This window comes from Strigops habroptila, chromosome 2, assembly GCF_004027225.2.
Source record: "Strigops habroptila isolate Jane chromosome 2, bStrHab1.2.pri, whole genome shotgun sequence".
Lineage (NCBI taxonomy): Eukaryota > Metazoa > Chordata > Aves > Psittaciformes > Psittacidae > Strigops > Strigops habroptila.
In genome coordinates this window covers 28428317-28455512 of record NC_044278.2, presented here as the reverse complement: position 1 = coordinate 28455512, position 27196 = coordinate 28428317, and the positions used below count along the sequence as shown (strand labels likewise).

General features: G+C 38.2%; 2 protein-coding genes across 13 annotated transcripts in view; both read left to right on the top strand.

Moving 5' to 3' along the window:
* The window catches only part of SYNJ1 (synaptojanin 1), a 66447-nt gene extending 49689 nt beyond the window's left edge, over positions 1-16758 (top strand). For 2 of the 11 annotated variants that reach the window (XM_030477636.1, XM_030477632.1), the window contains exons 27-33: positions 3845-3892; positions 5551-5589; positions 5682-5752; positions 8031-8139; positions 9069-9292; positions 11686-11709; positions 13792-16758. In XM_030477636.1, coding sequence (XP_030333496.1) covers positions 3845-3892; positions 5551-5589; positions 5682-5752; positions 8031-8139; positions 9069-9292; positions 11686-11706 — 512 coding nt within the window. In that variant the 3' untranslated portion in view covers positions 11707-11709; positions 13792-16758. Of the gene's footprint in view, positions 1-3844; positions 3893-5550; positions 5590-5681; positions 5753-8030; positions 8140-9068; positions 9293-11685 lie in introns of all 11 variants that reach the window. The other 9 variants (XM_030477627.1, XM_030477626.1, XM_030477629.1 and 6 more) reach the window with 6 other exon arrangements.
* Positions 16759-17023: 265 nt separating this feature from the next.
* On the top strand, positions 17024-26547 carry LOC115604497 (cilia- and flagella-associated protein 298-like). Of its 2 annotated transcripts, none has more exons than XM_030477640.1 (8): positions 17024-17087; positions 17312-17474; positions 18866-19033; positions 20408-20475; positions 22564-22722; positions 23241-23372; positions 25938-26033; positions 26121-26547. In XM_030477640.1, the coding sequence occupies exons 2-8, from the start codon at positions 17336-17338 to the stop codon at positions 26229-26231; spliced, it is 873 nt and encodes a 290-aa protein (XP_030333500.1). In that variant the 5' UTR covers positions 17024-17087; positions 17312-17335; the 3' UTR covers positions 26232-26547. The 2 variants fall into 2 exon arrangements, with proteins under 2 accessions (XP_030333500.1, XP_030333501.1); XM_030477641.1 differs by having other exon boundaries at positions 17047-17059.
* Positions 26548-27196: the final 649 nt, after the last annotated feature.

The following is a 27196-nucleotide window of genomic DNA, read 5'->3' as shown; positions in this document are numbered from 1 at the left end:
AGCCATTTTATACATAATGTGTAACATATGTGGGATGTAATTCCTCATTCTACTTCAGTTTGCATAGTTCTATCTGCACTGATACAATCCTGTTTGCCTAGTTTGTCTCAATTGTGCAAAGACTAGCTTTTTTTCACCCTTTTCCCCAACATAGCTTTCCATAAAGAACTGTAACTTGCATAAAACTTGCTTTTTATGCAGTCTTTTAAAAAAGATTTTGATGACCTAAAGTTCATCCCACTTTTTCTGTCCTCTCATTTTCCACTCATGGTATACATTTGTAAGGCATAATGCTTTGCTTTTCAGTGGTACCTGAGCTCAGCTCAGAGCAAGCTAGCGCAGGACTGGAAGCAGTATAAATGTCATAGTGTGATACCACGCTTGGGGAAATGGCATCTGTTTCTCTTACCTAGAATGAAGGCTTCTAAAGCACTGTGAAAATGTTCCTGTGTACTGTGTAAGTGTATCAGACTTTGTTTTTAGAGTTCTGGAGCACATGCAAAGTGACACTGATCATGTCTTTAAAATGTCATGCATTTTAAATGTTACAGGGGTTTTTTTGCTCATGTGTTTTAACCTTTTTTTCTGAGTGCTGCACTCCCTTCAATGCCCATAACATTTCTTCTGATGGCTCAGTATGCTTTGGAGATAGCAGCAGGATTTGGGCATCTAAGGTTTAGGATTTTTTGTAGGGTTTGGTAATGTTTTATATCAGAAGTAACTCAGAATTCAGGGAAACAAGGCTATATACTCGTTGCAGGGGTTTGCAAAGTGCGGACTTTTCGCCTGCTAATGCCAAAGACTTCCACTGAGGATTTTATAATCTCTCAGTTGTTCATAGCTAAAAAAGATGTTGCACTCTGTTTACCCAAGATTTTTTTTTTAATACATTACAGAGTAAATTCTTACAGAACATTAAAAATTATAAAAGCTGCTAGTTTTCAATTACTTGAAGTTAAAAATAACATTTGGTTTGTTGTGTTTTTTTCCATTAATAGTATTAGTCAGACTTTTCCTGATTAATGCAGGAAAGGCTTATAGTTGTCTCTTATCATTGGTTTAAACTGTTAAAATGGGGTGAAGATAGGGTTAAGATTGAGAGAATGCACAGTATTTCAGTATATGCAATAATTTGGGTAAAATGCACTATATTTTCACTATGATTATCTTCCAAATAAATAAAATAAACTTAGAAAATACAGTAATCAAGTTGACATTAAAAGAAATGCAAGTATCTTAAGCTATGAAAATACATGCACTCAAACAGCAAGTACTTATTAGTGTACACTGATAGTTACAGTCACTCATTAAACTTCGACTTGCAGGAACCATTCAACACCATTATTTTTCCCCTGTAGCTTTTTTCTTTTTTCTCAGAGCAGAGTTCAGGTGCATTAGGATATGTCAGTCATTTTGAAAAAGCTTTTTCTTTCTTCTTTGTATTTTTATTTGTTTTAAATATGGAGAAAGCACCTTGTTTTCTTGCTGAAGAAGGAATGTTCAGTAATGGAGGAAACAAGTAGCCTTAATGTTAAACAGTAAATGCATTGTTCAGATATAGGCAAATAGCCTAGATTTCATATATATGCACACAGAAATATACACTTGTGTACATATATGCACATTTTATTTTATGAGAAGTCGGGGTTGCCTTATTTTCCATAAAGCTAATGTGTAAATTTAACCTTTGCAAAACATGGAGTTCTGTCTAAAAGATGTCAAGGCAGGAGTTACACGTTCTTTCTATGTAAATCCAATCCCTTTCCTTAAAATACTATTTAAAACAAGTATGTGATATCTTTACCTACAAATACTTTTTCAAACTGCAGTGGAGATTTTAAGCCATATACAGATGAGAGTAACAGTTTAAAATGATACCCAAAAATGTGTTTCACGTTCAGATACACATTTTTCACTGTCCTTAAGATTAAAATCTTCCTATAATGCCAATTATGACAGCATTATCACAGTACCGTAATTTTACTTTATCACCATTAAAGAATACTATTAGCAAGTGAAATTTGAGGTATTTGACCTTTGTGTCTCTTCTCTCCCATATAATGAATATTTTTAAATTTGCAAAACCTTTTAAAATAAAGCCTCACGCATGAAAGTCTTCCTAGGTATGGTGCGCCAACATAGGGACATGTCTGTGGTCAAAGAGGTGCCCTGCCACCTTTTGCCTGAAAGGAGTTCACTTTATTAATCATCTTGCATAAACCAAGATTTGCTTAACATGAGCATCCTGAAAATACCTATTCTAAGTATGGGCCGAGTTGAGCTTTGGGAGGGGAAAGTGCAGAAGATCTGTGAAATGAACAGGCTCATTCCCTGCTCTTGGAGAGGTTTTATTGTGTCCATTTCCATTAATACTCCAAGATGAACAGTTAGCTTTATGTCTCTGTAACCACAGAGGGTTCAGAGGAGTGTCCTGTACTCTGTTGGGCTGCTCTCCACCTCCCTTTATTTTCCTCCACTAGCAGGTAGGCTTCTCATAGCTTATGGGTTACCACTTTCTTTTGTCTCCTGGGGTTCCTCTGGGTTGCATGGGAACTAGAACCTGAAAGCAATTAAATGTTCTCAGGCAGCGTTCTCCTCCTGTGCCCGTTCCTTACAAACGCTCTCTGTTCATCCCTCCTCAGTGCTGCTTCTCTTGCAGAGAAGTTCACTATCAGAAACTTTTGCAATGGAAATCTAATGTTAATTGGCAGAGCCTGAAACGCACCCAGAATACATAACATATGCTAGTATTTAACATCTTTGAACCAGATGTTCAGCAAAACCAGATATATGACATCTCTGGAGATAATCCCATACCAGCCTCATGCAGCCTTCACTCTTCCTACTCTGAGTGACACCTCCACCCATATCTGACAAAATTCGCAGCACTCTTTCCAGATCATAGAGAGCTCCTGAGCAGATACCACACATTGGCACATGATGAGAAAGCATGAGGCTGTGTCATCGCTAAGGCAAAAGTTGCTTTTAAGGTAGGCTTCTTGAACACTGGCTCCCTTTCCTTCCTCTATACTTGAGCCACTCCAGAGTTGTGAGATATTACTGTTATTTTTTCCTATGTGCATGCCTTAAGGGTTTCTCCTTGCATACTGTCTAGTGTTATCTATGTCCTGCCATGTTTTTACCATACAATTTTAAGGACCCAGTATATGCTTGATCATACTGCAAAAACAAAACAATTCAGCATGGTTATGCATGATTGAAAATCTTTCTCTCAATCTGAACTGTAACATCTACTATGTTCCACTTGACACAGCTCTCCCAAGTACAGAGTGCTGCTTGGACATAACTTCATGATACAGTTCTGTAGGATACATTTATATAAAGTGGGAAACATTTCTTCCATAAAATTGCTTATACACATGTAGTCTTGGCAGAAACATACTACATAGTATTTTTCCTAAAATACAGGAAGCAGACTTAATGTTGCAGGTTATAACTCATGTACCTGTTTATTTTCATGTGTTTGAATATAGGTATGTGCTCTGCTTTCACAGAGTTTCAAGACTGACATTTAATGCAATTCTGAATTTATAGAAGTGTGTGGAAAGCGAATACTGAAGAAATGAAATAATCTTTCAACTGTAATATAAAATTGAAATAATAGCATGTTTCCAAACATAGTTGTACTTGCTGATCTCTAATTCATATCAGTCTGTTTTCCCCATGCTGCTACAAACAGTTGTCTCCTACAAGTAACTATAATTTAGCTAGGCATTTTTTTAATTATGTAAAGCTGTCTTGTGGCGGTGTTCTTTCTGCTTTTACTTTCTCAATCTACTGCTTTTCTTATGCAATATACAGCTTCTCTTCTTTCTCTGAAAAGGTCTTGGAGCTCCTCCCAGTCCTGGGGTAGCTAGGAGAGAAGTAGAAGGTAACATAAACATTTTCGTATTCTAGAAACAGATTTCTAATTTAATACCTGAGTAATATTATTGCCCTTGTGATAGTAAAGGTGGTTTCATGAATAAATATATTGTGTAGGATCTTTCTTCTTTTATTTAACATGGTTTTCAGACAGCCAGGTTTTCAATGATGCTGTGAATTGTTATAGAAGGCAGTCTTAATTTATGAAAAAATGAAGTGAAAACTTAGACTGAACTAAGCAAGAAGAATGCTTTCAAGGCTGGCTCTCAGAGGAAGCTGTAGCTGACTGATTGCTAGAGTACATACTATACTCTTAACAAAATCAGGAATCTAGGAAGCCTGATTTGTCATAAAGAACTACGTATGTTCATATATTTTGGGCAGAGAAACTTTCATTTAAGTAATTTAGCCTGTAAGTTAATATTTTGTCTCTTCCTAAAGAGCACAGTGTAGGTATTCTGATTCTGATACCTATACTATGTGATATACATCTATGAGAAGCATTTCTCTTGCATTACTCTAGTTGGAGTATGTGCGTAGAGTGCTGAATAGCGTCCTGTTTAAGCCATGCCAGCAGAGTCATGTTTTGGAGTTTCTTCCTATCCCCTCAGGAATGTATCTCGTTAGCAAATATAGGTATAGCAATAAAGTCCTAATATAGTCACAGTCAAGATGTTCTATATACTGCAATTACTTCTGGTTATAATGCTGGTTCACTTTTCTAGATTGGCAGAATTGCTATATGCATAGACTAGTTCAGGTTGGAAAGGACCTCTGGTGGTTATCTAGTTCAATGTCCTGCTCCAAGTAGAGTAAACTGGTGCCAGGATGCTTAGGGTACAAGTTGCATTGCTGAGAACCATACCCAGAAACCCATTCTAACCAGCTCTAAGAAAGCAGGGTTGTCTGACAACTGGAAGCTGATTTGATAAACTAGGTGTCTTATATATCACAGAGTATTCCTTCCAGTTATTGTAACTGACATGGTGATTTTACCTTCCTGGGAAATAGGCAACAGAAACACAAGCCAGAACCCTAAACCTCTTTTCCTGTTAGAAATTGTGCACTTGTCTGAGGTAAAGGTAATTTTTTCATATCTTGCACTTCACAACTTGAATGTTGCATACAAGGTCATCATTAGCAGCAGCATGTAAATGGTGACGTTGGTGCTGTAATATATTTATCCCAGAAACAAAGAGAGGAGGGTCAGGAACTTTGGTATAGACCATGTAGGTAGCTGACACATGTACTCTTCTGATCACATGATTTTTTGAATCAGCATGTTACATAAGTTCTTTTTTTGTTTTAAAGACTGCTGTTAGAATTTTTGCAGAATATACTACAAAAGGAAACAACTTCTTCTAGCACGATTGACAACACAGGGTACCTGTACTAGTGGGCATCTTTAGCTTGCAACACATTGGAGGTGATTTGACTTAATTTGTGATTAGAAGGGTCAAATTACTTCACGTGTGCCGTGGGCGAAGAGTGTGCTAGAGTAACAGCTTAGCTGATGGATGGACTTAAATATGTAACAACTTCAAAAAAAATCACTAATATCTTTTTGCTCCCATCTCCATTAGTGATAATGTACCATTGCTGTATAATACCCATTTATCACTTATCTAACAAAGTTAATCTAATTTTTTTTTCCATGCTTCAAAGCACAAAAAAGTCCCGGAACACAAAGAAAAGATAACTTAGGTAATACAGACACATGCTTTGTACTAATTGTAATATAGAAATAAGTTGATTTTGAAATATGTTCTAAGTCAGCAATCTCTGATCTGTGCCAGTTCGTAATCAGCCTCCACCTTCACCTGGAATTTCAAGCACAAGCACCGCTGGATATGGTACAACCAGACCGGTAGGTATTCTGTCTTGAAAAATTTTCCTCCTAAGTTTCTACAGTTTATTATGCTGGCAGTGGGGTTTTGTAAGTCATAACAGATGTAAGAAAATTGCAAAATCGACTAGGCCTTTTACACTTTATATAATTCCCTCAGCAATTCTTATCTGTTGACTAAAAATACCCCAGAATACATATATAATGGACATCACTTTATTGTTTTGCACTCTATGCAGTCACATCATAGGCTCCCAAATAATATCACATTTTATGTCCACTTTCAAATAACTGTAAAGTGGAAAGCTATTCTTTGTATTATATATTCCCGTTGACTGAATTGCTGGTTTCGTATGATAAAGTATTTTATCTTCTGTGCTGAAATGTATATCCTGATGGCAGTTAATTGCTTGTAGGCAGTTAATGTGTCATATAGGCAGTTGATGATTAGTTGATGTGTAATGGAATTTTGTACCTTGTTTTAAAGATTAATTTTTATAAAGGTCTTAATGTAAAAAGCAGCAAAAGTTAGCTCTGTCTTAATCAGGGGGGAGAAACAGAGGCAGGTGTTAAACTAAAGTTGCAGCTAACCACAAGAGTTTAAGTTAAATCCATATAAATTTGTTTTATCAAAGGTTTTAATGTCCTTTTCCACATTCTAAATGAGCAAGAGACAAAAGAACAATGTGAGCTGTGCAGGGATATCATAGATCTTGTAGAGCTTGAAAGAGTTGTACCTTACTGGTATTGCCATTTCTATTGTACTCTTGTACAGTATTGAAACCACTGAAAACTACTGTTGAAAGCCACCACTGCACTCACGTTTTGCTGATTAATTTTCCCCAGAGATTGATTCTCACAGTGAACAGTTCTTGATCTTTGCACATTTTTCTTATTTTCCCAGAAATGTAAAATGCCCTATTTCCTTTTTCCCTGGTGTGTTTTTGGGCGGTATTTCATTTCAAGGATTTCAGGACCAGGGACAGTAGCCATGGCCACTTCATGGTCCAGAGGATTCTTTGGCCTTCCTTTCTATTTCTTTTCTGTCCCTTTCTGATGTCTTTTCTTTTTCTTTTTAAATATATATACATTTTGGTGTTTAATCCTATCATCCTTCTGCCTGCTTTCAGAAAATTCAAAGAAATGACAAACTGCATCTTGTCACTTAAAGGGAAGACAGACATTTCAGAGGTTAGGTGGTCTAAAGCATGTAGAAAGTTGTGAAATGTACTGAGCCAAGCATAATGAATCAGATGTTACACAGTGTCATCGAAGAAGAGCACATACACTAGTAAAAGGAAGATCAAGGATGATACTTGTTTTTTAGGGGAGAAGTTTCATTACTTGTATTTGAATCATGTTTGTGTAGAGAGTTGTGCAATAGGGTGTGCTGTGAAAACCATTTCTAGAACTTCCACTGTTACTCAGATTTTGTTAGAATATATCAAGTACACAAAACTTTAGAGGAAACAAATCTTACAAACTATCTTGTCTCATGTTTTTAATTTTTTTCCTGTATTCTGACATTTTTATTTTTATGCTTTACATTCAGCTTTCAAGTGTTGTGTTTGTAATCCACGTGGCTTCAGGCGTAATCTGGAAGAGGTTCCTATTTCTCTTTAAATACTGATGTAGACTTTTAAATTTTGTTTTATGAGAGCAATTCTGTTCCCAGCATATTAGCTTCTATTCCAACAAGTTTGGGAAGGCTCCAGCCTTCAGATGAGGCAGAATGTATGTTTCATTAGTACTGTTTGCTGGGGAAAAGAAGTAACTGCCTTGCAGTTTCAAAGGAAAGAACTAACCATGATCTTTTATACATATCTTGGACTTTCACTGTATAAAATTGACTGTAGCTGCTCTTTGCAAATAGCAAGCTATAATGATAGCCTGAAAGGTACATAGTGTCTACAGTCTGCATTGACAGTGGGTTATCAATGTGTCCTTAGGTGATCTCCAAATAAAGTAGTTGCTGCTGTTGTTTTTATTGCTTATAACAATTCACAGACTTAGGTAAAACTTACTAATACTATCAAAGTAGTAAGTGTTTCTAACATTGTTGCACAGGTAAATATTTATATAAAGTTGAAGACTGTTGTAAAAATGCTTTGAATTAACTCTCATAATGTTTTGAGAATATATTATTTGCTTTTATATGTGCATAAAAAATTAGTTCAGCAACTGTTATCAAAGCATCTATTTTTCACAGAGTCCTAATTACCCTGAATCATTTAGCAGTAGATGAATAGAGATTCAAAGTAGAACTAAAATACTTTCTTTTTGCCTATTACTATGTCAGACTATTCCACCTCGAGCTGGAGTTATTAGTGCACCACAAAGCCACACCCGTCCCTCTGGGGGAAGACCAACACCCGAAACTCAGACCAAACCAGCTGAACCACCAAGGGGTAAGTTTGCCTTAGAAGTTAAATATGAAGGTCACTATTCAGTTAAGAGGTACTGTCTCTGGTTTGAATGCTTTGTTTACAACAAATGCTTTCTTTCTTCATGATAATTTAAGATTCTCAAATGTAGTGAGAAGTTTGGCAGTTTCTGTTAATCAGCCGCATCTTTACTGTGAGGGTGGTGAGGCACTGGAATGGGTTGCCCAAGGAAGTTGTGAATGCTCCATCCCTGGCAGTGTTCAAGGCCAGGCTGAATAGAGTCTGGGTTACATGGTTTAGTGTGAGGTGTCCCTGCCCATGGCAGGGGGGTTGGAACTAGATGATCTTAAGGTCCTTTCCAACCCTAGCCATTCTATGATTCTAAGTATTGTAAACCCTCATTAGGTAACAGGCAGCAGTCAGATGAGATCTAAACCCATAGATTTCATGCTATCATGAGAAACTTTGATCAGATTGCTGTGTCTTGGTCTGAGCACACTGGCGTGTCCTGTCATGTGGGTTGATTACTGGACCATTCTCTGCACTGGTTGATCTGTAATCATAATATTTGGAATAGTGTTTATGTTTGACTCTGAAAGACACTTCCAAAAATGTAATGTTTTTTTAAAAATTGTATTAAGATCAAAGTATGCATTTTATAATAATGACTTCCAAAATACTTTTAAATACAGCTGAAGTACATTTAAGAATGACATGGCTTCTGGTTCTCTATTTTGTATCTATAGTAATAATTTTGAATAGTATGGTAATAATTTTCAGTGCTGAGCTTTTGATGACTTCTAATCTAGTTGCCATGAATACCTGCTGTTCTTGCAGCCCCTTCTTCTGCAGTTCCATCTGGTTCTTCCACAGCCACATGTTCTCATTCATGCCATTCTAAGGATTGCTATTACAATTCTTTACAATAAAAACCACTGCAAATATATTTGCAGGCTCACCGTTGCTTCCTGAACCACTAAAGCCTCAGACTGCTGGACCTGCTCAGCCCACCACCACTCAGACACCTCCTGTGCTAAGGATGCAGGAGCCTCTGATACCTGTGTCATCACATCCACCTCAGACAAGTGCACCACAAAGTCTGGAACCCCCACAACCACCTCCTCGTAGCCGATCATCTCAAAGTTTGCCTTCTGAATCTGCTCCTTCACAGCAGCAAGTAAGTAAAAAACCCTTCTATATATGTTTTTTCATTATGTAAATTAACATAGCTTGCACGGAATGCTGTAGATTTGTGAGAAACTCCTGAAGCAAGCAAACAAAAGGTCAAAAGATTGGATTCAAAGATCATCAGGCTCAGGTAGCATAATGCTTAATTGCTTATTGTCCATGAATAACTATAATCTTAAATACTAAACATCTAACTTAAGATTTCTTACAATTTATGGACAGCTTGTTCTTAAAATTATGTTGCCATTTGACAGCTTTGTATGGGAAAACATTCAATCTAAGAAATGTAATTTTATAATGACACATGCATGACAAACTATGTAGTAACTAGCTGATACAGGTTTTCATCATCAAGTAAGCTTTATAGATTGCATGATGTGGTGCGTTATGTTGATAATTCAGTGCAGGAAGATGATACTGATGGATACTTAATAGAAATATGTTTCTCCACATTTCCCAGTGTCAATTAAAATATAGAAACATATCAAAATAATCTGAAAATTGAACACAGTTACATTAATATTCTGTTCTGTGAAACCATTTAGAGTGTTATTTAAAAAAAACAAAACAAAACAAGAAACTCATACCTTTTCCTAGAAAAAGCCGTAGTTTTTTACTACTGCTTAAAAAAATTCAGAAGTAGGTTTTCGGCATTGTTTATATATACATAAGGCTAAACTTCTTCACTAGAGACCAGTGCTGTTAGCTTTCCAGTGCCAGGTGCTAGGTCAGATAATATGCTACCTGAATAAAAGCACAAATTCATTGAAGCTGATTGATTTATGCCCACTTCTGACCATAAGTAGATTTATGGTTTTGTTTTCAGGTGTTCGTGGGTTTGTTTTATTATTTTAAAAACCTACTCAGCTGTGGATATGTATAACTACATAGACTTTAATCAGTATTTTAGATTTTCCTTTATCTCTATATCTGAAGCCCACTTTCACTGGAGAAGTTAGTTAATGCCTATTTTCTACAGCCAAATTCATTCCTCAGCAAGTTGATTTTGAATTCTAGTTGAAAAATCTTTAAAAGCTCTTCCTTTCTTTATGCTGAACCTCTCTCTGCCTGTTAACTTTTTTTTCATTTTGGAAACTTAGGCCAAAAAACAGAGGATATTTTTTTAATATACAGGTAGAATATTAGGACTTTCTGTAGTTTGTTGGAAAGTATGAGGTGTTGCCAGCAGAGAATATACGTGGATGCATAAGGTATTTGAGAATGTGGCAATTTTGTGAATAGAAACAGATTGCATTGTGTCACTTTTGAAAGCCTCACACCTTCTAAATATAGTTTTGCCATTAATCGTTTTGTGAAAGGAGTGCAAGCAGTTCTTTCAAAACTACTATGAAAATTAAATTTATCTGTATGTACACACGGCAATCAAAAATAGGCTTAAGAACACTGCAAACAGGTGTTTGAGCTGTGTCATGCTGTGGCTATATTGCTAATAATATCCAAACCAGATAGTTTAAGACTAGCACAGGGAGCTGTAATTTTCTCTGCAGTCAGATTTCTTTGATAAACACTGGCTGTACAATCACAAGGAATGCCCACTTTGAGCTTCATTTATTGTCTCTGACTTAGGGGTTTGTTTTGGGGGTTTTTTCCTTCTCTTTTCCCTTTTCCCTTTTTTTTTTTCTTAGTTAAATGATGTTTATTTCTTTTCTTGATCATCATTTGTAAATATGAAGTTTTCTGAGAAAAGATCTTTAAATAAACACAAAGTCTTTTGAGAGGTAGCGGATTTCAAGCCCATACTTTGATTCAAAGTTTGATTGTGATATTTAATAACCTAAATCTCTCCTTATAAAAATAATTGCTTGTATACGATGTCAATATTTAGGACTCTATCAAGCAGTACATAAAAAAAGAAAAATAGTTATTGTAAAATAGATTTTATTTATTGTAAATTAAGGAGATTTGGGGGTTTTATTCAATGAGAAGTCTTAATTTTTTTTCAGCTTGAAAAACTGTTACTATAGATGAGTGATTATACCAACAGAGTTTCCAGAATGAGGGCTACAATGCTTTTCGTGTTAATAGATGGTTAGAATTAGACAATCAGTAGTCAAGTTCTTATCATTAGTCTTCAGAAAATAGTACAATCAGCTGCACTATGAATGTCTGTATGGAAATAATGTTAGATTTGGCTTAAGCTGGGTTTTTTTGGTTCTTAATGGTAGAGCTTATAAGTCTTACAGTAGAATACAACAGAAATTTAAAATCTAGTATAGTATGTCATACATATTTTTGGTTTGTATTCATATCTCAAAAAATGGCTTTGTGAAAACTTAAAAGTATTTTTAACATGAGGTTGCTTTGTTACTTGGATTTTCTTCCTAATATTCTTTCCTTTGATGTCTGTTTCTCTTTCACAAGCAGGAGCAACCATCAGGGTAACAGGTATCTGACTATTTACCAATCTTATATGTGGTCTCCATCTATTCAAGCAGAAAAGATGTATGAATCTTGTTTTCATACATCTGTGGTCCCATCCATGTAAAAAATCACCTGTCCACATTAATGAGTTGACTGTCATACCATAGTTTGCTTTTTCCTTTCATAATGCAATTCAAATTGATACTGTTAACTGTATTTATTAGTGCCATTGCAAGTATTTTGCTTCATTTTTTATGAAACAACTGGAACCTCACGTATGTTGCTTAGTCACTGCCAAATCTCCTGGTCTCAGTCTATTTGGAAAAAAATGAATAGGTGTTGGAGTTAACATTTCTCTTTAATACAAATAAATCCTGATGCAATTGCGCTGCCATTGCATATTTCGCATATCTCAAAGAATAGAGGACTTCCGATTACCCAAAGTAAAATATACTGTCTGCTACAATTTTAAAAGTATTTGGTTCCAGAATTATTCAGAGCAGTTTTTTACTTACAGTAAAGAGCAATTTGGATTAATAGTTTCTTTGGGATCTTGTACTTTTTGATCACATGGTTAATGAACACAGGACTTAACCAGCTGATGCCAAGCTGCATTTGATTTTTATTATTTCTACAGTTCAATTTTTCAGACTTCCCCCCTCAGTTACTTGATGCCTTTGTTTTAACATTACTTTCTGAAACACTTACTACATACATATGAAAATCCCAATATCGAACTACTGTATTTATGGTTGGGTAACATTAAGCCTCATCTATTTTAGAGGCTCTCTGATGTAGTAGTGCCAGGGATACATGTAACCAACATTGTTGTTTCAAAAGAACCACCACCAGAGCAAATGCATTGTTGCCAGCATTACTTCTTTTCTGCTGCCAACCAATTCAAGCTGCAACTGCAATTTTTTAAAAGAAATAGCTATGCTGGATATATTGGGGGAAATGTACAATATTTTATTATTCCCGAGAGTCTCTAAAGCTTGTAGGCTAATTTTGCATAGCTGACTAGGCAGAGGATAGGTGGAGACGTGCTTCAAACTGTTCACAACAAATGCAGTCAAAACAAGATGTTTAAAGATTGAGGTTAGGCTATAATAATATTGTATTTTAGTTGATAGTTTTAGCTAGCATCCTAGTTCAACAAAACATTAGTTTACAGAATTTTCATGCTAAATATCCAAACTATTTGGCTATATTAAGGTGATGTGTTAAAATGACAAGTTTGTGAAATTTGACTTCTCAGAAGCTGTGTTAACTTAATCCTAATTCTTTGCATTCATTAAATAAGGGGGACCTCCAAACTCTGTTCTGTCAGTGTAATGACTTGAACAAAGGTAGATATTGTACCATTTTGGACAGTTGTTACAAGGTATTGAAGTTGCATTGTTGTTTGAATAAATTTATAAAAACAGGAATATTTTGTTTTAAAAGATGAGAAGTTTTGTGGAGAAAACTCTCTTCTCCATTTGGTATTATTCTAAACAATGATAACTTGCCATTTTAAAATACTACAAACTGATGATCGTACCGTCGCATGTCAAGAAGCACTGGAGATGCCTACAGAGGCATATGTCTACGTAGAAATGTTTGAAGTGCATATACTAATAACACTAATTTTTCCTTTCATTGTGATGCTTAAATATTGCCTGTAACATCAGTGTTATAAACTCTCAAACAATGAAACCTAGAGCTTTTTATTTCATATTTGTGCTGGGTTATCACTTGTTTAGAATATAATATAATTTCGTAAGTTTCTTAAACTTTTTGTTATACAACGTCCACTGGTGCTTTTGGCTAGGATTCTGGCTTGCATGAAGTAGATTCAAGCTGCATCAACCAACAAAGGGGAAAATTGTGTTTAACAACTAGTAGGCTTTTCTTCAGAGGAGGGGTTAAGGGTTATTGTTTTCCAGAAAAGAAGCAATCATTATACTACAAGTGCATTGTGCACGTTACAACCAAAATATATTGTAGTTTCAGTTAAAGCCCAAGAGCTTCTTTTCTTCTCATAGAAGAGTGAGAAATGGGGAGTTAATAATAAGCTCAAGACAGACAGACACATGATTACTAAGCACCTTGTTTTCTTTCCAGATTAAAACAAATGGAGCGTACGGCACTAAACTTGAAACGCAGTTAAACAGTGACCCTTTTGAAGATTTGTCATTTAAGCTGCTTGTGTCGAAGATGCAGACATCTGTTCGAACATCACCTGTTCCAGCTTTGAACCAAAAGGAGTTGATACAGTTGCCTTCAGCAACACAAAGAAATGCTGATATTTTGAATACTTTAAATTGCATGCCAGCAATGCCTCCTATTCCAACCTTTAACACGTCACAGGAACATAAGCGCAGCTCTCCAAATCCATTTATTACTGGACTGAACTGCACAAATCCATTCACTGAAAGAACTCCTAATGCTGGAAATCCATTTAGAACAGAAACACAAGAGTCTGAAATAACTTCACCTTTACTAGAAGGACGTGCCACTTGCAATCCTTTCCCTTCTCTAAATCCCCTCAGTTGTAATACAAGCAAGCCTGTATTTTCTGTGAATGCATCTGAAAACACTTTTTGCTTGCCAGGTAAATCTGTCATGGTAAAAAATGTACAGCCAAAAGGATGGGTAACGTTTGATGATGATGATGATAATTTCAACGTAAAGCTAAAGCCATCTAAAAGTGTTCCAGATATTAAGCAAATCAGTTCCAGGAAGTCAGCTGGATCTCCAGATTTGCTGGGCACTGAACAAAATACTTTTCTTGGTTCAGACTTTAACTTTGATAATGACTGGAATAAAAGTTCGACTGATTGTTTCTATACAATGCCAGCAAGAAGACCACCTGCACCTCCCATACCATCAAGAGTAACCAGCAACAGATCCCCTGCAGATGCTTTCACTTCCTTGGCACCTAAGGTGTCACCAACACAAGATTTTACAGAAAGATAGATGTTCAAATATATAAGAGGTTATATTTGTTGCTACGTTTATCCAGTAGAATAATTGGGCATTTGAGATTATTCTGTGTGCAATAATTATGTCAAATGCACTGAAACGTAACTCTGCTCGTAAACAGCCACTATTGTTTGTGTATAAATTTGAATATGTATATATGGTAGAGCACAGAAAATTGTCTGAAATGTATTAAAATCCCAATGTAATAGTATTTGAATAGACAGAGAAAAGAGGGATGAGCTACTAATCTCATTAAAATATAGCAATCTTGAAAATGGTTTTTGCTTAGGGAGCCCTCCCATTTCTGTTCCTCTTTGTGGAATTTCTAAGAAAGAGGCTCCTTGCTGGTAGCCTCCCCGTTCCCTTTTTACTGTTTTGTTAATTGATATTTATAAGTATTTACCAAAGAGCTGCCAAAGTTTATTGAGATTTGAATGTTGACAAGTATTGTTTAGAAGTTGTTTAATTTATAACAGAGGCTATGGATATTTGTAAGGCATATATTTGAATGTGAGGCACAACAAAAATAGTTTAATTTCAAACAAAACTTTGCGTATTAATATATTCAATATTTGACTTTAATTTTCTGTGTCAGTATATTTCAGCTATTAAATCTTACTGTGACATATACTCACTAGCATTACTTAAGAATAATTGTTCCATATCATCCATTTATTCATTACTATTTTAAAGATGCTCCCCCCCGCCCAAAATTGGAAACAACAGATATAAGAAGTTTTCCCTCAACCTCTGGGAAAAAAATTCCCTTTGGGTTTTGAGAAACAAAGCAGTCTTTATCAGTTGCAGACAACATATTGGAGTTGGCTTGTCCCACTTTCCTCTTCTGCGCATTAGAAGGGTCCTATAGAAAGCCCTGAGTGAAGGAATTGGCAGCCATGTTGTAACAGCAGAGGAGGAGATGGTCACCTTGTGTGATGGGGCTCTCCGCGCAGCATCCTCCCCATCTGTGAGACTGTCTGCTGTATTTGTAAAATCCTAAGTTCAAAGAAAACAAGGAGAACAGTGGTTCTCTGAACATCGTTCCATCACTTCTGCAGTTAAAACTGAATGAGTGACTCTTCCTCACGCAGAGACAGGGACCATTGTCAGTGTGGTGCTGCTTTGAGGCTAGTGAAGGCTTAGTCACCATTCTACATGCTGTGCTATAAAAACACAACTCTTTGTGCTTTTATGATTTTCTAAAGCTCAGATGAGATTACATAAAATATGGCATGTTGTTGTCCTGAGGCAATTTAAAATAACCGATTTCCTTAGCTCCATTTATGTATGCTATAAAAACCCTGCAGTTCTCCTTGCAGTTCGTAGTGTCTTAGGACAGAACTCGTATACACAGCTGCCTGCTTTCATCCAAAGCTGAATGCGTCACGCTGTTGTCATCTCTTGGGGGACTGCAAATATATCCCTACATGCCTTGGCTTAATTGCGAACAAACTGTACTGGTTCTGCAAAACCAGGGACTGAAACACAACACACTAGTGTTATATTTATAGCAGCAAAACACAGTGTGTCAGTACTTTTTAAAAAATTCTCAAATGCTATCAAAAGGTTATTTATAAAATAATCTACTCTTCCTTTAAACAGCGTACGGCTGGTCATGAGCTGCAGTTGGGTAAAGGATAGTGAGTTTTATATTGCGCTTTGTATCTGTTCAGGCCATTAAACAGCACTTGTACATTTTACACAGCAGTGGTATTATACTCTTTGTGTGCTTCAGTACGTGAATTCCCTTGTTTTAAACTGTTGCTATAAACATCTGTGTGATTGGTGTTTTGGTATATTCTTACGTTATTAGCAAAACAATTTTTTGGGGAAACTTTTTCCTAGTGGGAGTTAATGTGATAAATATGTTCTTTGTTGAGTATTTAATTACAGTGATTACAAACTACTGGCTGAACTGTACCTGGTATACAGCACCTCTACAGGATTACGGGGACTGACAGCGATGTACTGCAAACATCACCAGAAATCTCCAGAAATATAGTGTGTGTATATATATATAGCTAACCACTGTAACGTGTATTAACGACAATAATTACTAGCAGGAGTTCTGAAGATAATAAGAATTAAACTTAGAGACGCTCCACACGTTTCCATGGGTTCTGTGTTCCCTGTGGTAAATCACTGCTCAGTGTAACGTGCTTGTGGCACGCAGCAACCACGGCTGGCCTCGTCCCGGAGCTGCCGCCCTATAGCGCGGCACCGGCCCCATATACCGGCCCGTATGGAACCAGCTTCCGCTCTCCCTGTGCCGGAGGCGCTCCCCCGGCACCTTCTCGGCCGCGGCTCCCGGGTGGTGCTGAGGGGTGGCGCGGGCCCTTTAAGCGACTCTGATGACGGCTGCGGGAGGGCCGGAAGCGGAAGCGCCGGCGGGCAGGGCTGGCGCACGGTGCGAGTGACGGTTGCTCGCGGCTCCGGTGAGCGCTCGGGCGGGTGCGAGCGGGACGGAGGGAGGGAGGACGGGAGGACGGGAAGGGTGGAGGCAGGAAGAGAAGGAGGGAGGCGGCCGGGGGGCGCCGGGCGCGGCCGTTCCCACCGCGCTGCCCGCCCGCCGCCGGTATCCAGGGACGCGGGCCCGTTGCCGTGGTGGGCGTGGCTGCAACGGCTCTAACGACCCCGTCCTCCTCCTCTGGCCGCGCAGGCGCAGAGCGGCCCCGGCCCCGCCATGGTGCGGCTGCACGTGAAGCGCGGCGACGAGAGCCAGTTCCTGCTTCAGGTGTCCGGCAGCGCCCGCCTCGCCGAGCTGGCGCCCCTCGTCGCCCGCATCTACAATGGCAGGCTGAAGGTGCAGCGGCTCTGCTCAGGTACCGGCACTGGCGGGCGCTGGATCCCCCTCCCGGCTTCCCACCCCTCCTCACACGCAGAGGTGGGCTCGCTGCCCTCGGCTCGGGCGCTGCTCGGTCTGCGGGGTGGTGGTGCCCCGCTGGCTGCCGGGCTCGGGGCTGAGGGGCCGCCTCGGAGGTCACTTGGATGCGGCCTTGCAGAAGTTCAGTGCTTTGCGAAGTTAAGAAATACCGATCAAATCCCAGCTTAGCAGCAGATAAACCATCCTCCCCTGGATTTATGAGAATACAAACAACCCACCAGAAACGCTAAGCCATGTGTAAAATGCCACCTTCTCCTAGCATCGTGGTTTAGACCCAGCCGGCAGCTAAGTATCACGCAGCTGCTCGCTCACCCCCCCTTCACACCTCCCCCCTTCAGGCGGGGTTGGAAGGAGAATTGAAAGAATGTAAATCCCACAGTTTGAGGTAAGAACAGCCCGATAACTAAAGCACAGTATAATAATAATTACAAAGGAAATAACAAGGGAAGAGAATATAAAAAAACTACAAGGGGAAAGGGAAAAAAAACCCCAACAAACACAAGTGATACACAATACAATTGCTCACCACCTGCTGACCGATACCCAGCCCGACCCGAGCAGTGATCTGGGCCTTCTGGGTAACTCCCCCCCCGTTTATATACTGGGCATGAGGTGCTGTGGTATGGAATACCCCTTTGGTTAGTTCAGGTTGGGTGTCCTGCATCTGCTTCCTCCCAGCTTCTTGTGCCCCTCCTCACTGGCAGAGCACAAGAGACTGAAAAGTCCTCATGGACTAAGCATTACTCAGCAACAACTAAAACGTCGGTGTGTTATCAGCGTTGTTCTCAGACTAAAGCCAAAACACAGCCCTGCACCAGCTACTAGGAAGAAAATTAACTATCGCAGCTGAAACCAGGACATCTATTTTAGTAGTCCTCATGGACAAAGCTGTAGGTAGCCCACTCACATATTTTCTCAACTACAAAGAAATAAATTACTGTATGACAATAAAATGGTTTTTCCATTTTGAAAAAACCTGCTTTCCCAAAAGTACTTAGAAAAAGCAGTCAGTTAAAGCTGATTAAGGAAATGCCAGAGAGAAAAAGTTTATGGCCAGCAAGTATCATGTAGGTTTGTATACCTGCACTGTGTCATTTGTTACATTGTTTCATATATATGTGAAATATGTGAATGTAATTACAGCATATATGTCTCGATATGTGTATTTATATACCTTACTCTTTATTCCGTATACGTGGCTCTTTAAAAACTGAAGGCTAGGAGTAAGGAGTGAGGTTTGCCTGCATGTGCATAATTATACAGGCTTTTCTAAATGGTATGTTTCAATAACACAGATTTTTAAAATCTTGTTCTCTAAATGCTTTAAAGAGATGGAGGAGCTGGCAGAGCATGGTGTTTACTTGCCTTATAACATGCAAGGACTAACAGATGAACAAATCGAAGAACTGAAGTTAAAGGATGAGTGGGCAGAAAAGTGTGTACCAAGTGGTGGAAGTGTCTTCAAGAAGGATGAAATTGGGCGAAGAAATGGACACGGTAAATCCAATGTAAATGTTTCTTTTCCTGTAGGCACAGATAACCTATAACATAGTGAGGAACATAAGAACCGTAATTCAGGACCTTTCTTGTTTACCTCACTGTCCTGGAAGAAGAAAAAGCTGAGTAGATGCTAAGTATAGATTTGATTTCAGGCCAGCATGTTAGCCAGCTCATGTTTATTTGCTAATTATAAAAATCATCCTGTAAATAAACTGTATTAAAGGCAGTTGTAGATTTGTTAAGTGGCAGCTATTTCAGGAGCCTGTTTCCACAATGGGTTAGCTAAACTGTCAGTTACATACATAAGTCTTCTGTCTTGGGTTAGGACCTGGTGTAATGTTGATTTAAAAGCCTAAATAGTGGTATATCTCTTCAGCAAGTATGCTGTCTAACTTTGTGACTGTAGTGCTTGGAAGCAAACTCCAAAGAGAAGTAAACAGTTATCAGAAGCAAGTTTGTTTAATTTATTAATTGTAAGTGTAGAGGCTCTGAAATACGTTGGCAGGTGGTTTTTCTAGTTTCTCCTTTTTTTCCTCATTGGTTGTGACTCAGACTTAGTGAATTCACTCCTGTCACTTTTTCTTTCACCAAGTGGTTTTGCCTTAACACTTGGTACGTGTATCAAGCACCACTTTACGGTTGAGCATGAGGACTGATGGCACAGAAGAGATCATGATTATCTTTTTGCTGTCTCTCCCTGTATTCCAGACACCACAACAGCCCTTATCAGGTCAGCAGCCCTTTAGATGTTGATTCAGGGCAGCTCGGTTACAGAGGGATCTTTGAATAACTTGGTCTTAGCTTGTCATATGCAGAGCTTACCCCAAATGTCTTATTTGGGGGGCAGTAGTTCTTCTATCGCAACACACTGCCCAACCATATTTAAGCCTTTACTGAACTTAAGAGCTTATATTATAGCTAAACGTTTTCCCTCCTAAGTGCGTTCTCAGAAATAGCTGAGTGTCTTGTACATAGGCATGCAGACAAGGCATGGTTGTTAGCAGTGTCAGGCCTTACAGTAAAAGTTTGCATCAACTTTAACATAAGGACAGTAGCACTTGTAGTTGTACTCTGTCGTTTATTTGTTAGTGGGAGGACAGCTTTGTAATATTAACAAAGTTATAATGTTGAACAGTGTGTAAATGTGGAAAGGTAAGTTTGGCTTTCCCATGAGAAGTACTGTTTTAACTTGGTAAGAAATATGGCAATGAACTATCAGAGTGGTAAGTAGACTGCAACTTAGTAGCATCTCTCTTGCTTTGAGATTTAACATGTTTCATTTGCTTAAGGTAGAGAGTAACCTGGACAGAAAATTTGCTTGGTTTCTTTATTCTAAGTGTGGTCTATTAAATATGTGTCTCTTATTTTTAGCTCCAAATGAAAAAATGCAGCAAGTTATAAAGAAGACAATAGAGGAAGCCAAGGCATTAATCTCTAGGGTAAGTTTCCTGAAGTAACGTGGTATGTGGGACTTTCTTAATGGGTGCTGTGTAGTTGGGCATCTTAAGAAAAAACAGACTTTTTTCAGTGCAAGGGCTGATATTTTTTGAGTAATAATATGAAGTGATGTGAATAGTGCAATAAAACCTGACATTTCTGTTAATGATTTTCTTAATGGCTTTTGGCAAGCTGGTTCAACAAGTTAAGGAATCATATATTAAACTCCAAGTGAATGCTGGCAGCCAAGACAACATTGAATGATTAAATTGCATTTAATTTTATCCACACACTCTTAATTTGCTATTGATGCATTCTTTAGGCGAATGCTTGTCGTGTTTTCTGGTGAAAAATTAACTTCATTCTATGATGTTCCTGGAATAAAATACCTTTCGCTCGTTAACATAGTCTTTTGAGTTTTATGTATAATTAATTGAAAAATGTGTTCTAATCTCTTAGATTAGGCCTTGGTTTTACAAGCACTTGGAATCCTGCTCAGTCCCAACGAGTTTGTGTATTTAAAGATAAGCATGAGGGTATGCCCTGATGGGACTGTGGTCTTAATTATTCAACTTCACTTTACTAAATCTGTAGATGCTCTGTATTGTGTCTTAACTTCAGAAGACTTTGAAACACAAATGAAATAATATTTATTATCAAATTTCTTTTTCTGTCAACATCTGCAAGTAATTTTCTCCTCCCTGCTCATACAGTTCTGGGAATTGGAATGTGTAGAACTTTAAAACAGCTTTAAAACAGTTATGCGAATAGATAACGTTACTGTTGGTTTTTTTTTTTTAGTGTTGCCTGTGTACTTAAATTGGCCTTCTTGGCTGTTTTGTTAACAGTATCAGATCAGTCGTTTAGAGTGAGCAGCTCAGTGTTTCCAAAGGCCTCGTGGAGGCAAGCAGGGGAGTGCCTGGCAGCACTTCAGTGAGCTGAGTTGCAGCAAACCTTTCCTGAATTAAGACAGGATTTCAGCCAAATTGTTCTGAGTCACAGCAAAAATACAAACTACACAAAATGAGAGATGTTTCAGATTAAAGCTTTTGGACTATAAAGATTTTCTCCAGATGGACTTTTTCTTTTCTGTTGCATCTCATCATGTCTATTTCTAAAAACAGGGAGGAAATTAATAAGTAGTTTTACTACTTGAGTCAAAAATATCTGCATATCTGGTCTCCAGTTTGCAGGTCTTCCTGGGTTTAACTTCCAACTATATACCATATTGTCATTTACAATAAAATGTTGCAAAATTCCCACACTGCATGTTGACTTACTCCTGAAAGTACTACTTCTGCCATTCAGTGGTGAATGAAGCTAAGGATTGCTGGAGAAGTGGTTTGTTAGGTTCATCACTTTATAATAATGTGAATGAAGTACTTGCCAGGTAACTAGTTTAAGAATGTCCACAAGGAGGCAATATTCACTTACTCACTTTTTCCTAAAACTTGTTACTTAAAATATTGAAACTGTTAAATCCATAAGCAAAAACTTTATTTCTTCTCTTCCAGCTGCATCTTGTTTTTCCCCTATCTGTTGCGGTAGGGTTTGGAATGATCTCAAGTACTTGATCTTGCAGATCTCTGCATGAGCTGTGCAATATGCCAAGCTTTGCTCTTCTGCTCACATGTGCTCTATTCATTTTCCTCAAGTTTTAGGCCTCCTGTGTAGCCCTCACTTGAATTCTAGTGTTTTGAATCATGTTCATGAATCACAAGTACTTAGAACAAAAGACTCCCCATCCAGTTTCTGTGGTCATATCCGTACTTGTTTGAATGCCTGTATCCGACAGACATTTGTTACTAAATGTTTCCTGCACAATTTAGTGCAAATCTCTTTTCTTTTTGTTTTTTCTTCTGCCCCTTCCCCTCCTCCCCCCCAGTGTAAGCAAGCTACATAGAGGGGGCAAAAGCGAAGTGGTGTATTCAGAAGTCAATATTCAAATGAGGATATCTGCACTCCTAATATCTTTGTGCAGCAGTTAGCTTTGCTCAAATATCCCACTGCTGAACCTTTGAACTGACGACAAAGCAAAGTCTTTCTGCATGTTTGTTTTAAATTGCCAATGATCTTTGCCTGTATTTCAGAAACAAGTTCAGGCCAACGTGTGTGTTAATATGGAGATGGTGAAAGATGCATTGGACCAGCTCCGAGGGGCTGTGATGATTGTGTATCCAATGGGATTGCCTCCACATGATCCAATTAGGGTGGAGTTGGAAGATAAAGAAGACTTGTCAGGAACTCATGTATGCAGTAATGTATTTGCATTATATATAGTGCCTGGCTTAAATATGCTATTAAAGCATATTAAACAGCCATGCTGTTCTCAGTTTTATCAGTGAAGGTTATTTTCATTTGCATGACAAATTTTGTGTAATATTTTTGTCTGATAGCTTTATGTAAAAGCACAGCAATAGCTTAACTAGAAATAAGATGAATTAAGTTAATTTCAAATGTTACACACAAAGTTCAAGTAAGTCTGGGATTCATTTTAGTTAGCTTGTCATTTTTTTCTAATGCCAGTATTGAGGATTTATTGCCCAAAGTGCTTATGTTAAATCAAGGTTGATTGGAATATGAAGGATAATGCTGTAGATTAGTATGAGGAGAAGGATGTAGCAGAAGTATAGTGTAAAATTACAGTGGCCTTTCTGTTAGGAATTCCAGAAAGATTTTTCCAGAAAATTTTTCTGGTTTTGGGAAAAAAAAAAAAAAGGCAAAACCAACCATCCCAATACTTCACCTTGTTTGTTATTTGTCGCAGGCTGGACTTGAGGTTATAGAAGAATCAGAAGCACAATTATGGTGGGCAGGAAAGGAGTTGAATGAAACAAAGTTGCTCTGTGATTATATAGGCAAAAATGAGAAAACAACCATCATTGTCAAGATACAGAAAGTAAGTATTGCTGGGAGATTTCTTTACAAGTTACTCACCTTTGGCTGTCTAATTCTCTGTGAAAGAGAATTGTCCATGGGTGTATAAAATGGATTATGTTAGTTCCAATCTGAGTATCTTAAAACTGTGCATCTATTTTAAGGCTTTAATTTATTATGTTCCAAATTTTTGTTTAGTAGTTCCTTTGCCTGTCAGTTAAATACGGTAGTTGCTATTACTTGTTCCATAGCACTGTTCTAAAGTACAGCAAAGAGGTATTTAAAAATAGATGAAATACAATGGAAAAGTTTAAAAAACCTCAGCTGGCTCTCAGTTCCATGTCAGTGCAGAGCACTCAACAGACACAGTCATTCAGTCTGCCCAGTTTTTCTAATTATACTTGTGAATGTTTTTCTTGCTACATTCTGGCCTTTAAAAGGTTTGAATGTTTTGCACGTATGTGGTGTGGATACATCTTATCTCTGTTTCAGTCTGTTCTGTGTCCGAAAGACAGTGTCTGTAACTTAGTAATTTCCTGCCTGTGATGTCCTGCGTTTCATGATGTCCTGAGTTTCTTGATCGCAGGTCCTCGAACTGTCTCAGTTGCCTTGGAAATGGGGACATGCATCTTCTTTGAGAGGACACAGGTTGTGGAAGAGCCTGAGCTTACGCTCTTCCAAAGTGTTTAGTGAGAACTCGCTGAATGCTAGAAGGAAGAACACGCTGTTGGGCCTGTACCTCCCAGTTATGCTATTCAAGCTTCCAGCTGAACTTTTTAAAAAGAGATGAGACTTTCCATTTGTCAGATGTGGTGAAGCAGATGAGGCCTTCTGCATTAATTAGGAACACAGTTCTGAGGCATAGAGTCGTGGAATGGTTTGGATTGGAAGGGATCTTAAAGCTCATCAGTTCCAACCCCTCTGCTATGGGCAGGGACACCTTCCACTAGATCAGTTTGCTCAAAGCCCTGTCCAACCTGGCCTTGAACACTGCCAGGGATGGGGCAGCCACAACTTCTCTGGGCAACCTGTGCCAGTGTCTCACCACCCTCATAGTGAAGAATTTCTTCCTAATACCTAATCTAAATCTACCCTCTATCAGTTTAAGACCATTTCCCCTTGTCCTATCCCTACATGCCGTTGTAAAAAGTCCCTCTCCAGATTTCTTGTAGGTGTCCTTTAGGTACTGGAAGGCTGCTATAAGGTCTCCCCAGTGACTTCCCTTCACCCTCTGGAATAATGAGCTAAAATGAGGCAAAGTTCTCTTGCTACTCCTCTGTTTATATGCCTGATGCTTCAGCAAAAGCTAATCATTAGGTCTATACTGGTGTCTGATGCAGTGGTCATGTTCTTGCAATATCAAAATTAGTACCAAGCTACTGTGACTGTTCATTGTTTTTTGGACAAAATTATTTTATACTAACTGTGCAGTTGTTTTCATCACTGGTGAGAATACCATACTCAAGGGAAGAGTGTTTGGTGTTTCAGTTCATTTTCAGAGCTTTGTTAGAAGGTGCTCACTGTGTGCGTATGTATCTCTATATACATACAATCACATTCAGAGGCTGCTTTTGTGGATGTCACATGTCTGGGAGAACTTCGTCATAACTCAGAATTATTCTGGAGCTGTATTTCACTTACATGTCAGTGAGAGCTTCTCTCAGAGAAAGCATTAATGTTTATGACAGATCTTATTATCTGCAGGTGGCTAATAGAATTCTTCAAAGAGAAGTCAACTGATTTGTGTGTTTATCATTTAGAAGACCAGAATTGCTTTCTCTTTCCCATCAGGGTCACTGACAACAGTGTGACAACTCAAAGCCACTGAAGTGTAGGCTCCCAGGAAAGTTGTCTTACTGTTTAAATAGATTATTTTAGGACCTCTTTGGAGATTTAGGACCTCCTCAGAGAATGCAAAGTAGCACAGGGGTTTCCTGTCTGACAAGGCATGCTGGCATCCTTGGGTTGGAGAGCTAAATTAAACCACTTCAGACCCGTCTGTTTTGTTCCAGAGAGAATTCACCATCTCCATTCAAACAGTTCTGTTTGCTGTTGTTGACAGTAGCTGTCATCAGCTATTTTCTGCTGTATGCGTCATTTCTTCCATGAGGACACTTGCTTGGAAAAAAAAAATCTTTGATTTGTAGTAACAAATAAAATGTCTTTTACTTGTAATGTTTTGTAACTGCCTTCCTTCCCTGCTTTAATAAGTCATATGCCATCTTGAGTCTGTATTAACAGGGGAGCTAAAGATGGATGGGCCCATCCCGAGCCATCTAGAACAACCTTAAATCAAAGAGACTTATTACTTCTTTTAGAGCAGAAGTTAAGTAAAATAGGCTCAATCTTGTTTGCAGGCTCCATTGATGTCCACAAAATTGACAGCATGATTCAGATGCTGAGACGAAAAAATGATTCTCACTTGAATGCAGCAGAAGTTTCTCAACATTTCTTTTCCTGTCCTGAGGGACTTTACTAGATTTGAGAAATCCTTTTGTCTGAAGAAATACCTTGCTATCTTTCCATGGCAGCTTCTCTTTTGTATTGCAACTGCCATCATAAATAAAATTTACGATTTCCCTTTCAGAAAGGACAAGGAGCTCCAGGGCGTGAACCTCTGATTAGTCATGAAGAGCAAAAACAGATGATGCTATACTACTACAGAAAGCAGGAGGAGCTTAAGGTAACAGTGTCTTTTCAGTGCATGCGAGCTGTGCTGTTGTGGGCACTAACCGCAGGTTATGTTTGTTACTGCTGGTTCTGTTTACAGAAACTAGAAGAGGATGATGACGACTCATTTCTAAATGCAGAGTGGGCAGACAACCATGCTTTGAAAAGGCAATTTCATGGTGTAAAAGACATCAAGTGGGGTCCGAGATGAAGCTCTGCAGGCCCCTTTTTGCCTCTTTAAGCTGCTTGGTTGATAAACTTGTTTGCAGTGAGGAGTTGTGTTGTGTGTGGTGGATTCTTCTGGCAAAAGCTGGAAGTGTCACTTCCATAGCAGGTGCCTGTTTCACCCTTAGGTTTTCAATAGACATTTTGATTTCTGTGTAACTGTAGCAGTCCTTGTCTCTGCAAAGAATGGAATCAATCCTGTTGAAATTTGCCATTTTATTAGAAACTCGGAATTTGAATACTGAAATGTTAAAGTATTTCATAGATAATATAATAAATATGCAATAGAACGTTTGGTATCATTTTGAGTGGTCTTTATGCTTTCTTTGTCATTCTTGTATTTCTTTTAGATGGTGTGGTCTGTAGAAGGTAACTTATTTTATAAGAAATCAGTTTTACTAGGTTAGTCCAGGGAAAGTTAGTGATTTTTATGTGTTTGTTTGCATTTCAATAGCTAATTCCAAACTGTCACTTTTAAATGGGTTGACCTCTTAACAATTGTTTAAAGAAAGTATTTTTATATAAACACAAGTAACACAAAAATTCTTGGAGAATGCTTCATTTTCATTCATTTGGTTCAGTTGCCATAGACGTTGGAAGCCAGCCTGTTGATCTGATTCAGTGTTACAAGCTGTTAGCCCTGGTGCTTTGACAGAAGATTGACAGAAATTTGTTTACAAAAGTGTCGTTTGCAAGTAGATTTGATACCATTAGATACAATAAAAGCCAAATTTAATAGGGCCTGATCTCTACTGTTGAAGTACTTCTAAGATTATGACTGGTTTAGAAGTGTTCTCTTTCTAACAAATCAGCATTTTAAAATTGAGAAATCATGAAATTTATCGGAGAGTGTTTCCACAATATGCTTTGTTCAGGATCAAGGCCAGGCCGGATGAGGCTTTGAGCGACCTGTCTAGTGGAAGTTGTCCCTGCCTGTGGCAGGGAGGTTGG